A 15,717-nucleotide genomic window follows, 5' to 3' on the forward strand; every position below is an offset into this window, starting at 1 on the left:
TCATGGTATCTGTAGTGGTTCTGTCTGTAACAGTGTTTATAGAGAGCTCAGTAAGGTTGTATCATGGTATCTGTAGTGGTTCTGTCTGTAACAGTGTTTATAGAGAGCTCAGTAAGGTTGTATCATGGTTTCTGTAGAGGTTCTGTCTGTATCAGTGTTTGTAGAGAGCTCAGTAAGGTTGTATCATGGTTTCTGTAGAGGTTATGTCTGTAACAGTGTTTGTAGTGAGCTCAGTAAGGTTGTATCATGGTTTCTGTAGTGGTTCTGTCTAACAGTGTTTGTAGAGAGCTCAGTAATGTTGTATCATGGTATCTGTAGTGGTTCTGTCTGTAACAGTGTTTGTAGTGAGCTCAGTAAGGTTGTATCATGGTGTCTGTAGAGGTTCTGTCTGTATCAGTGTGTATAATAGGGTTCCATCCACCTGTAAGAGTGACCTCGTCTCCATCCTTTAGGAAGGTTCTTGTCTCTCCTCCTCCCAGGTCCACGGTCTTAGAACCCTTCCACGACAACTCCAACATAGAACCAAAACTGTCTGGATCCTACACACAGAGACAGAGAGAGACAGGCAGAGAGAGAGAGAGACAGACAGGCAGACAGAGACAGGCAGGCAGAGACAGGTAGGCAAAGAGAGACAGACAGACAGAGCGAGAGAGAGACAGAGACAAAGAGAGAGAGAGTGAGTGGGTCAGGAGAGAGAGACAGTCAATACTGAATAAACTCATCAGAACATACACAGTAAAATGTGAACACATGTAAACACTAATTCAGATAGAAAATGCTCACAGACACACACAGAATAACACATACACTACCGTTCAATAGTTTGGGGTCACTTAGAAATGTCTTTGTTTTTGAAAAAAAATATATATAAAATGTCCATTAAAATAACATCACATTGATCAGAAATACAGTGTAGACATTGTGAATGTGGTAAATTACTATTGTAGCTGGAAACAGCAGTTTTTTTTATGGAATATCAAAATCAAATCAAAATCAAATCAAATTTTATTTGTCACATACACATGGTTAGCAGATGTTAATGCGAGTGTAGCGAAATGCTTGTGCTTCTAGTTCCGACAATGCAGTAATAACAAGTAATCTAACTAACAATTCCAAAACTACTGTCTTGTACACAGTGTAAGGGGATAAAGAATATGTACATAAGGATATATGAATGAGTGATGGTACAGAGCAGCATAGGCAAGATACAGTAGATGGTATCGAGTACAGTATGTACAAATGAGATGAGTATGTAAACAAAGTGGCATAGTTTAAAGTGGCTAGTGATACATGTATTACATAAGGATACAGTCGATGATATAGAGTACAGTATATACGTATGCATATGAGATGAATAATGTAGGGTAAGTAACATTATATAAGGTAGCATTGTTTAAAGTGGCTAGTGATATATTTACATCATTTCCCATCAATTTTCCATTATTAAAGTGGCTGGAGTTGAGTCAGTGTCAGTGTGTTGGCAGCAGCCACTCAGTGTTAGTGGTGGCTGTTTAACAGTCTGATGGCCTTGAGATAGAAGCTGTTTTTCAGTCTCTCGGTCCCAGCTTTGATGCACCTGTACTGACCTCGCCTTCTGGATGATAGCGGGGTGAACAGGCAGTGGCTCGGGTGGTTGATGTCCTTGATGATCTTTATGGCCTTCCTGTGACATCGGGTGGTGTAGGTGTCCTGGAGGGCAGGTAGTTTGCCCCCGGTGATGCGTTGTGCAGACCTCACTACCCTCTGGAGAGCCTTACGGTTGAGGGCGGTGCAGTTGCCATACCAGGCGGTGATACAGCCCGCCAGGATGCTCTCGATTGTGCATCTGTAGAAGTTTGTGAGTGCTTTTGGTGACAAGCCGAATTTCTTCAGCCTCCTGAGGTTGAAGAGGCGCTGCTGCGCCTTCTTCACAACGCTGTCTGTGTGGGTGGACCAATTCAGTTTGTCTGTGATGTGTACGCCGAGGAACTTAAAACTTGCTACCCTCTCCACTACTGTTCCATCGATGTGGATAGGGGGGTGTTCCCTCTGCTGTTTCCTGAAGTCCACAATCATCTCCTTAGTTTTGTTGACGTTGAGTGTGAGGTTATTTTCCTGACACCACACTCCGAGGGCCCTCACCTCCTCCCTGTAGGCCGTCTCGTCATTGTTGGTAATCAAGCCTACCACTGTTGTGTCGTCCGCAAACTTGATGATTGAGTTGGAGGCGTGCGTGGCCACGCAGTCGTGGGTGAACAGGGAGTACAGGAGAGGGCTCAGAACGCACCCTTGTGGGGCCCCAGTGTTGAGGATCAGCGGGGAGGAGATGTTGTTGCCTACCCTCACAACCTGGGGGCGGCCCGTCAGGAAGTCCAGTACCCAGTTGCACAGGGCGGGGTCGAGACCCAGGGTCTCGAGCTTGATGACGAGCTTGGAGGGTACTATGGTGTTGAATGCCGAGCTGTAGTCGATGAACAGCATTCTCACATAGGTATTCGTCTTGTCCAGATGGGTTAGGGCAGTGTGCAGTGTGGTTGAGATTGCATCGTCTGTGGACCTATTTGGGCGGTAAGCAAATTGGAGTGGGTCTAGGGTGTCAGGTAGGGTGGAGGTGATATGGTCCTTGACTAGTCTCTCAAAGCACTTCATGATGACGGATGTGAGTGCTACGGGGCGGTAGTCGTTTAGCTCAGTTACCTTAGCTTTCTTGGGAACAGGAACAATGGTGGCCCTCTTGAAGCATGTGGGAACAGCAGACTGGTATAGGGATTGATTGAATATGTCCGTAAACACACCGGCCAGCTGGTCTGCGCATGCTCTGAGGGCGCGGCTGGGGATGCCGTCTGGGCCTGCAGCCTTGCGAGGGTTAACACGTTTAAATGTCTTACTCACCTCGGCTGCAGTGAAGGAGAGACCGCATGTTTTCGTTGCAGGCCGTGTCAGTGGCACTGTATTGTCAACATATATTGTCAACAATATCAACATAGGCGTACAGAGGCCCATTATCAGCAACCATCACTCCTGTGTTCCAATGGCACGTTGTGTTAGCTAATCCAAGTTTATCATTTTAGAAGGTAATTGATCATTAGAAAACCCTTTTGCAGCATCAGCATTTGTGGGTTCGATTACAGGATCAAAATGGCCAGAAACAAAGACGTTTCTTCTGAAACTCGTCAGTCTATTCTTGTTCTGAGAAATGAAGGCTATTCCATGTGAGAAATTATCAAGAAACTGAAGATCTCGTACAACGCTGTGTACTACTCCCTTCACAGAACCAGTCTCAATGTCAACAGTGAAGAGGCGACTCCGGGATGCTGGCCTTCTAGGCAGTGTTGCAAATAAAAAGCCATATCTCAGACTGGCCAATAAAAAGAAAAGATTAAGATCGGCAACACAGACCCTGGACAGACGAATCTAAGTTTGAGGTGTTCAGATCACAAAGAAGAACATTCATGAGACGCAGAAACAATGAGAAGATGCTGGAGGAGTGCTTGATGCTATCTGTCAAGGATGGTGGAGGCAATGTGATGGTCTGGGGGGCTTTGGCGGTGGTAAAGTGGGAGATTTGTACAGGGTAAAAGGGATCTTGAAGGAGGAATGGTATCATTCCATTTTGCAACTCCATGCCATACCCTGTGGACGGCGCTTCATTGGAGCCAATTTTTATTTTTTTTAACCTTTATTTAACTAGGCAAGTCAGTTAAGAACACATTCTTATTTTCAATGGAACATGTGCCTGTTCAGGGGCAGAACAACAGATTTGTACCTTATCAGCTCGGGGATTCGAACTTGCAACCTTTCGGTTACTAGTCCAATGCTCTAACCACTAGGCTACCCTGCCGCCCCAATTACAACAGGACAATGACCCAAAGCACAGCTCCAAATGATGCAATAACTATTTAGGGAAGAAGCAGTCAGCTGGTATTGTGTCTATAATGGAGTGGCCAGCACAGTCACCAGATCTCAACCCTATTGAGCTGTTGTTGGAGCAGCTTGACTGTATGGTACGTAAGAAGTGACCATCAAGCCAATCCAATTTGTGGGAGGTGCTTCAGGAAGCATGGGGTGAAATCTCTTCAGATTACCTCAACAAATTGACAACTAGAATGCCAACTCATTTCATGTATGCTTTCATGGAAAACAAGGACAAGTGACCTCAAACTTTTGAACGGTAGTGTATATGCATGCACACACACACTCACCGGTCCACTGATGGTTCCTGAGGCCAGCAGGTCTCCAGGTCTGACGTTACAGCCGTTGACTGTGTGATGGGCTAACTGTTGCTTCATAGTCCAGTACATATACTGGAGAGACAAAGAGAGAGATGGAGAGAAGTGAGAGGGAAAGAGAGAAGTGAGTGACACACACCAACACACACACACCATGTGAATACAATGCTGCACAATTTAAACACTTGCTCCCCAATCCACCCTTGCCCAGAACACATGTCAATACTGGACTATAAATTGTGCCTTCCTGTATTATACTGATGTTAAAATGTTTATTCTATTCTACTGAGCCATTTACTTTATGTTTGTAGTCTTATATTTTATTATTGGTTATTGTTGTTGCATTGTCGAGAAGCAACCTGAAAGTAAGCATTTCATTGGACGGTGTATACCATGTGTATCCTGTACATACTACTAATACAACATAACTGTAACACACACAGAAAGACAGGTAAAAAAGAGACAGTGAGTCAGTCAGAAAGACATCCTGTACCTCATCAGTCAAAGCCATTGGACTAAGAGACGTTCTCATCAGAGAAGCTGATGGACTTCACTCACCTCACCAATATATTGGTTACATCCCAAATGGCACTCTATTCTCTTCATAGTGCACTACTGTTGAACAGGTCCCGTAGGGCTCCACCGATGGTCAAAAGTAGTGCACTATGTAGGGATTTGGGTGCCATTTGGGACATAACCATAGTCTATGTGTGAGTACTGAGTACTTGCCTACAACAGCAGATATGACAGCTGCCATAAGGAGGCTAGAGAGAGAGAGGGCTAATGAGATTTAAATCATACAGGATTTATTCCTATCATCTTCTGGTTAAAGTGGTAGTCCACCCAATTTTTTATAAATCATCATATTTAGTAGTATATGATCATAATATTACCGTTATGTTTTGTAATGTGTATCTTACCTTAGAAGTGGTCTAGAGACCAGTAGTGTGACAGTATCTACGCTAAGTCTTTCATTTCATGGGCATTTACATTGGAGGATGCTGCGTTGAAACATTGAAACTCAATAGTCAATGCTAACCGTTAGCCTGTGGAGCCTCTGGCAAAGACATGTAAGGGTCATCGTAGATGCTGTCTCTCCTGCACTCTTAACTGCCTCTGACATGACAAATATTAACAACTTAAGAAAATAGAGTGACCTATCCCTTTAATGCAGTAAACACTAATGTATCTCAATGAAGGAAGCAATCAATCATCTATTGCTGATTACAAATGATCTATAGGGATAGGTCACTATTTTCTTAAGTTGTAATTGTCATGTCAGAGGCATCACAGTATTGACCGTGATGTATCGCTCGCTAATGTATCTCATCTACAGCTCGTCAAAACCCCTGGGCCAGTCCTGCATTCCATAAGAGCTGCATTCCAATTCAGAAAGTAAACCATATTCCAAATGTTCCTCATTGAAAATAATTGGAATTTTCGTGTACTTACTGAATTGACTGGAATTGAAATGGAATTGCCCCAAGCAAGTCTGGAGTAGAACAGTTCATCTCTGCATTCTAAGTGCATGTTGAGTCAAGTTTGTTCAAGTCAAGTAAAATGTATATATGTATATGTATATATATATATACACACATACACACACACATTGACTTGTTCAACTACAATATTTTGTCTATTGATTGAGGCTACCAGACAGCCCTTTTCATTATTTTATCAAACTAAATATTTTTATTAAGTAAAAATTCATTTTAATATGGTTCAAAGCGTGCGACCCTCCCGCACGCTGCGCAAATGTAGCCTGTCATTACAGCCATAAACAGCGATTCATTTTTCAAAGTGCAAGACACCGAAATAAACTGCGTTTTACACCTGCATTTTTAGATGAAAGTCATTCATGTTAGCAGCCAATATCAACTTGGGATATCTTCTAACTCCTCTGGTGTCCAGAGACACCAGGATAATAGGCCTGTACGCAGCGGAGGCACCTTGCCTGTCACTCTGGAGGGCCGCCTGCCTGCACCTTGCCTGTCACTCTGAAGGGCCGCCTGTCTGCACCTTGCCTGTCACTCTGGAGGGCCGCCTGCCTGCACCTTGCCTGTCACTCTGGAGGGCCGCCTGCCTGCACCTTGCCTGTCACTCTGGAGGGCCGCCTGTCTGCACCTTGCCTGTCACTCTGGAGGGCCGCCTGCCTGCACCTTGCCTGTCACTCTGGAGGGCCGCCTGCCTGCACCTTGCCTGTCACTCTGAAGGGCCGCCTGTCTGCACCTTGCCTGTCACTCTGGAGGGCCGCCTGCCTGCACCTTGCCTGTCACTCTGGAGGGCCGCCTGCCTGCACCTTGCCTGTCACTCTGGAGGGCCGCCTGTCTGCACCTTGCCTGTCACTCTGGAGGGCCGCCTGTCTGCACCTTGCCTGTCACTCTGGAGGGCCGCCTGTCTGCACCTTGCCTGTCACTCTGGAGGGCCGCCTGTCTGCACCTTGCCTGTCACTCTGGAGGGCCGCCTGCCTGCACCTTGCCTGTCACTCTGGAGGGCCGCCTGTCTGCACCTTGTCTGTCACTCTGGAGGGCCGCCTGCCTGCACCTTGCCTGTCACTCTGGAGGGCCGCCTGTCTGCACCTTGCCTGTCACTCTGGAGGGCCGCCTGTCTGCACCTTGCCTGTCACTCGGGAGGGCCGCCTGTCTGCACCTTGCCTGTCACTCTGGAGGGCCGCCTTTCTGCACCTTGCCTGTCACTCTGGAGGGCCGCCTGTCTGCACCTTGCCTGTCACTCTGGAGGGCCGCCTGTCTGCACCTTGCCTGTCACTCGGGAGGGCCGCCTGTCTGCACCTTGCCTGTCACTCTGGAGGGCCGCCTTTCTGCACCTTGCCTGTCACTCGGGAGGGCCGCCTGCCTGCAGCTCATTGCCAACTGGGAAGACCCTTTCTTCCTCACACATATGCTAATAAATTCACCAGAATATGTTAGTTCTACTTCTCCATCCCATAATATTCAAGGCTGTGTGATGTTACAGCTATCTTCAGACATATAGCCAGTTACCACCCAAACTAGGATTATCTGAAATTTGAAAATGATTCATGAAATCGCCACGTAGCCTAGCGTTATTGTTCTGGAAAAGATGTGTCCGTAGTAGATGGCTAAACTGTAGATACGTGGTTCACTTTATATGGATAATATAAATGTAGTCTTACTCTGTTTTGACCAGGCAAAACCGGAGAAAATGAAACGCTTTCTGAAGACTAATCTGGATATGAGCCTTTGTGAGCTAATGCAGATCACTGTTCATTGGTCAACAGTCAAGACGTGCAACTTGATGGTTCTGAAGCACAGATGAGATGTTTTTTAGACAATCATTTGGTGTAATACCGTGGGCCTATGCCTGAAACCAGATCAAATAGACAACGGTATAAATATAAAATGTATGTAGCCAATTAAAATCAGTTTTAAAAATTCAGTTTCATACTCACAACAAACATTCCCTCTAAACTTTCGGGGGTGTGCAGTAGTGTGTGAATGCAGTGCAGCTCACAGAAGAAATATCAGACACGAGATTCCCTCCACTTTCTAGACTTTTCCCTGTTAGTTAACACTATCAACGTTTCCCTTTCCTGTGGCGATTGTGATGGAATCAACACATTAGCCACTGTCAATGCAACATACTGAAACAAAACTAACCATGCTAGAGATGATGTTGTAGGCAGAACGCATCACAGTAGGATTCTATAGCCCTACTCTACACAGACCGGCAGCATAACCAATCAGAGCTGCAGTAGGCCTGTATGCAAAATGACCATTGCCACATATGGATCAATGCCATTAACTTTGAACTGGACTGTGTTTACAGCTGTGGTCATGAGTAGATGTGGTTGTTTTGAGATCAAAGCAAGAGCTTCATGTAGTCACGTGTTCATATTCTTTGCTATTTAGTGAGCTATTAGCCCAGTTCTAGATCATCTGTCATCAGCAATAGATGATTGATTGCTTCCTACAAGAACACAAAACATGTACATTTCTAGACATCTTTGAAAAGCAAGACAGATTAACATATATATATTTTGTCGTAAAAGGGCAGTGTTGTATTTTGAGACAGGCTTAAATAAACTAAGTAACCAATAGGCAGAGGGTAGCATCATTTGCCTGATTCTCTGTAATAATGGTATGGGAATAATAATTAATTTGATTTTGTAAAGCGGTTTCTTGCATCAAACACAACAACATTTTCAGTCACGTCCTTGTCTGAAGGACAAGTGGATAAACACGTTAATGTCAAGCCCTGCATTTTTTTATGGACTACAATGAACCCCACACATTGGCTGTTACTGTAGGCTGAATGATAGAACAGCTACTTACATGTTAAAATGTTATGGGATGCATTTTCTCCACTCTGGTAGGCCTCCATTATGATCAAATAGCCAGTGTAGCCTACTTGGTCACTGTTAAAAATATCTTAAAGCAGATACAGCCTCAGTGTTCACAGTAAACATGCACTGGAAGTTGCACAGAATTTTCACAACGTTCAAGTTTGTGCTCATCAGAACTTAAATTATCTCAGTGCCAGAAAAATGTAGGGAACATTGCTCACGACCCCACAAATAAACACTGCTCTACCTCACCAGACCTGTATTATTTGACCGTTTTCTGGTCCAATCAGAGGGCCAAGTGTGTGTTTCACTAGCCAATCTGTTGCTCTCTGGCTACGTGGAGAGTAATGTGCCACAAAATGAGTGACAAATTATTTCAAGTCATCAATCTCAAGTCAAACTTGGGTCCCAAGTCTTGAGGCTCCAAGTCGAAGTCAAGCCTAAAGTTAATTTATTTTCTGTCGAATCTGAAGTCATCAAATATGTGACTCGAGTCAGACTCGAGACCAAGTCATGTGACTCGAGTCCACAACTCTGCACATTGATGCAACTGTAGTAAACTATCCAAAGTCTACTTCACCAACTGCTTACCTTGAAGTTGGACTTGCATATAGTGGCTGCTTCCTTCATTGCCTCTCCTGAAAAAAAACAACACACAACAGTTGATTGAGACAGGATATCAACACCTGATATACCCCCTCAATAATACCTCAGAATACATAGGAAGAGCAGTGGAGAGAGTCAGTGGAGAGTCATGAGAGGGAGTCAGGACGGAGATAGACAGGAGAGAGAGTCAGGACAGAGAGTCACTGGAGAGTCATGAGAGAGTAGGGACAGAGGTCACTGGAGAGAGAGTCAGGACAGAGAATCAGGACAGAGAGTCAGTGGAGAGTCAGAAGAGATAGTCAAGCCAGCGAGTCAGTGGAGAGTCAAGACAGAGAGTCAGGACAGAGTCAGTAGAGTGTCAAGACAGAGAGTCTGTGGAGAGTCAGGAGAGAGTCTGTGGAGAGTCAGGAGAGAGAGTCTGTGGAGAGTCATGAGAGAGAGTCTGTGAAGAGTCAGGAGAGAGAGTCTGTGGAGTCAGGAGAGAGAGTCTGTGGAGAGTCAGGAGAGAGAGTCTGTGGAGAGTCAGGAGAGAGAGTCTGTGGAGAGTCAGGAGAGAGAGTCTGTGGAGAGTCAGGAGAGAGAGTCTGTGGAGAGTCAGGAGAGAGAGTCTGTGGAGAGTCAGGAGAGAGAGTCTGTGGAGAGTCAGGAGAGAGAGTCTGTGGAGAGTCAGGAGAGAGAATCTGTGGAGAGTCAGGAGAGAGAGTCAGTGGAGAGTCGGGAGAGAGTCAGTGGAGAGTCGGGAGAGAGTCAGTGGAGAGTCGGGAGAGAGTCAGTGGAGAGTCAGGAGAGATAGTCAAGCCAGCGAGTCAGTGGAGAGTCAAGACAGAGAGTCAGGACAGAGTCAGTGGAGAGTCAGGAGAGATAGTCAAGCCAGCGAGTCAGTGGAGAGTCAAGACAGAGAGTCAGGACAGAGTCAGTGGACAGTCAGGACAGAGAGTCAGTGGAGAGAAAGTTAGTGGAGAGAGAGAGTAAGTGGAGAGAGCAAGTCAGAGAATCAGTGGAGAGAGCGAGTCAGTGAAGAGTCAGGAGAGAGAGTCTGTGGAGAGTCAGGAGAGAGAGTCTGTGGAGAGTCAGGAGAGAGAGTCAGTGGAGAGTCATGAGAGAGAGTCTGTGAAGAGTCAGGAGAGAGAGTCTGTGGAGAGTCAGGAGAGAGAGTCTGTGGAGAGTCAGGAGAGAGAGTCTGGAGAGTCAGGAGAGAGAGTCTGTGGAGAGTCAGGAGAGAGAGTCTGTGGAGAGTCAGGAGAGAGAGTCTGTGGAGAGTCAGGGGAAAGAGAGTCTGTGGAGAGTCAGGGGAAAGAGAGTCTGTGGAGAGTCAGGAGAGACAGACAGGACAGAGAGTCAGGACAGAGAACCAGGAGAGAGTCAGTGGAGAGTCGGGAGAGAGAGTCAGTGGAGAGTCAGGAGAGATAGTCAAGCCAGCGAGTCAGTGGAGAGTCAAGACAGAGAGTCAGGACAGAGTCAGTAGAGTGTCAGGAGAGTCAGGAGAGAGTCAGTGGACAGTCAGGACAGAGAGTCAGTGGAGATTCAGGAGAGATAGTAAGGACAGAGAGTCAGTGGAGAGAAAGTTAGTGGAGAGAAAGAGTAAGTGGAGCGAGTGAGTCAGTGGAGAGAGCAAGTTAGTGGAGTGAGCGAGTCAGTGGAGAGAGAGTCAAGAGAGAGAGAGTCAAGAGAGAGAGAGTCAAGAGAGAGAGGGTCAGGAGAGAGAAAGTCAGGAGAGAGAGAGAAAGTCAGAACAGAGAGAATGAACAGTCTTGGTCGTAAAGAATACAAAGCTCTTAATGGTAAATCATTACCTCCCTTGTGTGTGTGTGTGCTTAATAACCAAGGCAAGGCACTCATTCACTAACAATTCCTTTTTACTGTGTGTCTGTGCACGTACGTGTGTGTTGTGTGTGTTTGTGTAAAACCCAACATACCTTTCACTGACACAAATAAGTTAATGTTGAAGGTGAAGGCATCGTCATGGCATAGATAAGGGAGGGGCTTTGGATCCTGAAACAGAAAGTGGAAATAGAAGAGCATGAAGAGCCACAACACTCTTAGAAAAAAGGGTTATTCAGCTGTCCCCATAGGAGAACCCTTTTTGGTTCCATGTTGAACCTTTTTTGGTTTCAGGTTGAACCCTTTTGGGTTCCATGTAGAAAATTGAGCCCAAAAGGGTTCTACCTGGAACCAAACAGGTTCTTCAAAGGGTTCTCCTATGGGGACAGCTGAATAACCCTTTTAGATTCTAGATGGCACCTTTTTTTCTAACACAGTGTGGATACTGGCTCTCATTACTAAAAGCTTACCTGAATGGTGAAAATGTAAGTGTTAATGTAATGTAAAATACATCCTGACCATCCACAGTATAATGTAATGTAAAATACATCCTGACCACCCGCAGTATAATGTAAAATACATCCAGACCACCCGCAGTATAATGTAAAATACACCCAGACCACCCATAATGTAATGTAAAATACACCCAGACCACCCATAATGTAATGTAAAATACATCCTGACCATCCACAGTATAATGTAAAATACATCCAGACCACCCATAATGTAATGTAAAATACACCCAGACCACCCATAATGTAATGTAAAATACATCCAGACCACCCACAGTATAATGTAATGTAAAATACATCCAGACCACCCACAGTATAATGTAATGTAAAATACATCCAGACCACCCGCAGTATAATGTAATGTAAAATACATCCTGACCATCCACAGTATAATGTAAAATACATCCAGACCACCCACAGTATAATGTAAAATACATCCAGACCACCCGCAGTATAATGTAAAATACATCCAGACCACCCACAGTATAATGTAAAATACATCCAGACCATCCACAGTATAATGTAATGTAAAATACATCCTGACCATCCACAGTAGAATGTAAAATACATCCAGACCACCATAATGTAATGTAAAATACACCCAGACCACCCATAATGTAATGTAAAATACATCCAGACCACCCACAGTATAATGTAAAATACATCCAGACCACCATAATGTAATGTAAAATACACCCAGACCACCCATAATGTAATGTAAAATACATCCTGACCATCCACAGTATAATGTAATGTAAAATACATCCTGACCATCCACAGTATAATGTAATGTAAAATACATCCAGACCACCCACAGTATAATGTAATGTAAAATACATCCAGACCACCCACAGTATAATGTAATGTAAAATACATCCAGACCACCCGCAGTATAATGTAAAATACATCCAGACCACCCATAATGTAATGTAAAATACATCCAAACCACCCATAATGTAATGTAAAATACATCCAGACCACCCACAGTATAATGTAAAATACATCCAGACCATCCACAGTATAATGTAATGTAAAATACATCCTGACCATCCACAGTATAATGTAATGTAAAATACATCCAGACCACCCACAGTATAATGTAATGTAAAATACATCCAGACCACCCACAGTATAATGTAATGTAAAATACATCCAGACCACCCGCAGTATAATGTAAAATACATCCAGACCACCCATAATGTAATGTAAAATACATCCAAACCACCCATAATGTAATGTAAAATACATCCAGACCACCCACAGTATAATGTAAAATACATCCAGACCATCCACAGTATAATGTAATGTAAAATACATCCTGACCATCCACAGTATAATGTAATGTAAAATACATCCAGACCACCCACAGTATAATGTCAAATACATCCAGACCACCCATAATGTAATGTAAAATACATCCAGACCACCCATAATGTAATGTAAAATACATCCAGACCACCCACAGTATAATGTAATGTAAAATACATCCAGACCACCCGCAGTATAATGTAATGTAAAATACATCCTGACCATCCACAGTATAATGTAAAATACATCCAGACCACCCACAGTATAATGTAAAATACATCCAGACCACCCGCAGTATAATGTAAAATACATCCAGACCACCCACAGTATAATGTAAAATACATCCAGACCATCCACAGTATAATGTAATGTAAAATACATCCTGACCATCCACAGTAGAATGTAAAATACATCCAGACCACCATAATGTAATGTAAAATACACCCAGACCACCCATAATGTAATGTAAAATACATCCAGACCACCCACAGTATAATGTAAAATACATCCAGACCACCATAATGTAATGTAAAATACACCCAGACCACCCATAATGTAATGTAAAATACATCCTGACCATCCACAGTATAATGTAATGTAAAATACATCCTGACCATCCACAGTATAATGTAAAATACATCCTGACCATCCACAGTATAATGTAATGTAAAATACATCCAGACCACCCACAGTATAATGTAATGTAAAATACATCCAGACCACCCACAGTATAATGTAATGTAAAATACATCCAGACCACCCGCAGTATAATGTAAAATACATCCAGACCACCCATAATGTAATGTAAAATACATCCAAACCACCCATAATGTAATGTAAAATACATCCAGACCACCCACAGTATAATGTAAAATACATCCAGACCATCCACAGTATAATGTAATGTAAAATACATCCTGACCATCCACAGTATAATGTAATGTAAAATACATCCAGACCACCCACAGTATAATGTAATGTAAAATACATCCAGACCACCCACAGTATAATGTAATGTAAAATACATCCAGACCACCCGCAGTATAATGTAAAATACATCCAGACCACCCATAATGTAATGTAAAATACATCCAAACCACCCATAATGTAATGTAAAATACATCCAGACCACCCACAGTATAATGTAAAATACATCCAGACCATCCACAGTATAATGTAATGTAAAATACATCCTGACCATCCACAGTATAATGTAATGTAAAATACATCCAGACCACCCACAGTATAATGTCAAATACATCCAGACCACCCATAATGTAATGTAAAATACATCCAGACCACCCATAATGTAATGTAAAATACATCCAAACCACCCATAATGTAATGTAAAATACATCCAGACCACCCGCATACTATAGGGCAGCAGGACCACCAGGTCTATACTATATTACACTACTATACTGTTTGTGTTCTTCACCTGGACAGTGTTGGGCTCAGCGAAGGGCAGCAGGGCCTCCATAGGAACCACCCAGGGTGAGATGGTTGTCCCAAAGTTCTTCCCCAGAAACGGACCCAGAGGAACGTACTCCCACGCCTGGATATCCCTGGCTGGAACACACACAGGAAGAAGAGTGGTTACCCTTTATTTTACCCATAGATGTTGAACTGGTATTTACTGAATATTCCTCAGTGGACACACAGATCACAGGTAGGTTTAAATACTATGTAACCTGCCCAGTGATGAGTCCATCCTATGTTGATTGGATGATCGTAGACCAACACAGCTAAAGTACCTGTACTAACAGTACCTGTGCATAGCTTCAAAACCTTGGTATTGTGTAGGTGAAGTTGTGGGATGTTCAACTGAACTACTGGTCTTTTTGACTATTGACAATCCAGGAACTATTATATGAAATATTGTGTTGAGGGGTGTGATAAATGATCATGTACTGTAGTCAGCAGGAAAATCTATTTCAACTATCAATACCCCTCTACTCTACATATTAACCCAGGTGGAACCTGGCTCAGACTCCCTTACATCTGGGAGTCTGAGCCGCAGGGGTGGAAAATACACCCCAAATGGCACCCTATTCCCTATATAGTGCATTCCCTTTGACCAAAGCCCTTAGAGTTCTATACACTGAGTGGACAAAACATTAGGAACACCTGCCTTTTCCATGACAGACTGACCAGGTGAAAGATATGATCCCTTATTGATGTCACTTATTAAATCCACTTCAATCAGTGTAGATGAAGGTGGAGGATACAGGTTAAATAAGGATTGTTAAGTCTTGAGACATGGATTGTGTATGTGTGCCATTCAGAGGGTGAATGGGAAAGACAAAAGATTTAAGTGCATTTGAACAGGGTATGGTAGTAGGTGCCAGGTCGCACCGGTTTGTGACAAGAACTGCAACGCTGCTCGGTTTTTCACACTTAACAGTTTCCTGTGTGTATCAAGAATAGTTCACCACCCAAAGGACATCCAACCAACTTGACACGACTGTGGGAAGCATTGGAGTCGATATGGGATCTGGCAAACTAACAATAAGGTGAAGCCTAGTAGGCTGCGTTCCAAATAGCACTCTATTCCGTACAGTGGTGGTAAAAGTACCCAATTGCCATACTTAAGTAAAGATACCTTAATAGAAAATTAAAAGTGAAAGTCACCCAGCATTATACTACTTGAGTAAAAGACTAAAAGTATTTGGTTTTAAATATCCTTAAGTATAAAAAGTCAAAATAATTTCAAATTCCTTATATTTAGCAATAAGACGGCACACTTGTTTTTTAAATTTACGGATAGCCAGGGGCACACTCCACCACTCAGGCATCATTTACAAACAAAGCATTTGTGTTTATTGAGTCTGCCAGATCAGAGGCAGTAGGGATGACCAGGGATGTTCTCTTGAGAGAGAAAGAGAGATAGAGAGACAGATCGCGACAGAAAGAGAGAGATGGAGAGAAGATGATCTTGAAA

At 43.6% G+C, this 15,717-nt stretch overlaps 1 protein-coding gene across 1 annotated transcript in view; it reads right to left on the reverse strand.

Annotated features, from left to right (window-relative positions):
* LOC139384534 (fumarylacetoacetase-like) overlaps positions 1 to 15,717 on the reverse strand; it is a 28,320-nt gene that overhangs the window by 3,546 nt on the left and 9,057 nt on the right. Inside the window, exons 9-13 of the mRNA XM_071129369.1 lie at positions 14,215 to 14,345; positions 11,052 to 11,127; positions 9,121 to 9,167; positions 4,182 to 4,283; positions 422 to 539 (exon numbers count right to left, since the gene is read on the reverse strand). Coding sequence (XP_070985470.1) covers positions 422 to 539; positions 4,182 to 4,283; positions 9,121 to 9,167; positions 11,052 to 11,127; positions 14,215 to 14,345 — 474 coding nt within the window. The remainder of the gene's footprint in view (positions 1 to 421; positions 540 to 4,181; positions 4,284 to 9,120; positions 9,168 to 11,051; positions 11,128 to 14,214; positions 14,346 to 15,717) is intronic.

This window comes from Oncorhynchus clarkii, chromosome 26, assembly GCF_045791955.1.
Source record: "Oncorhynchus clarkii lewisi isolate Uvic-CL-2024 chromosome 26, UVic_Ocla_1.0, whole genome shotgun sequence".
NCBI classification, from domain to species: domain Eukaryota; kingdom Metazoa; phylum Chordata; class Actinopteri; order Salmoniformes; family Salmonidae; genus Oncorhynchus; species Oncorhynchus clarkii.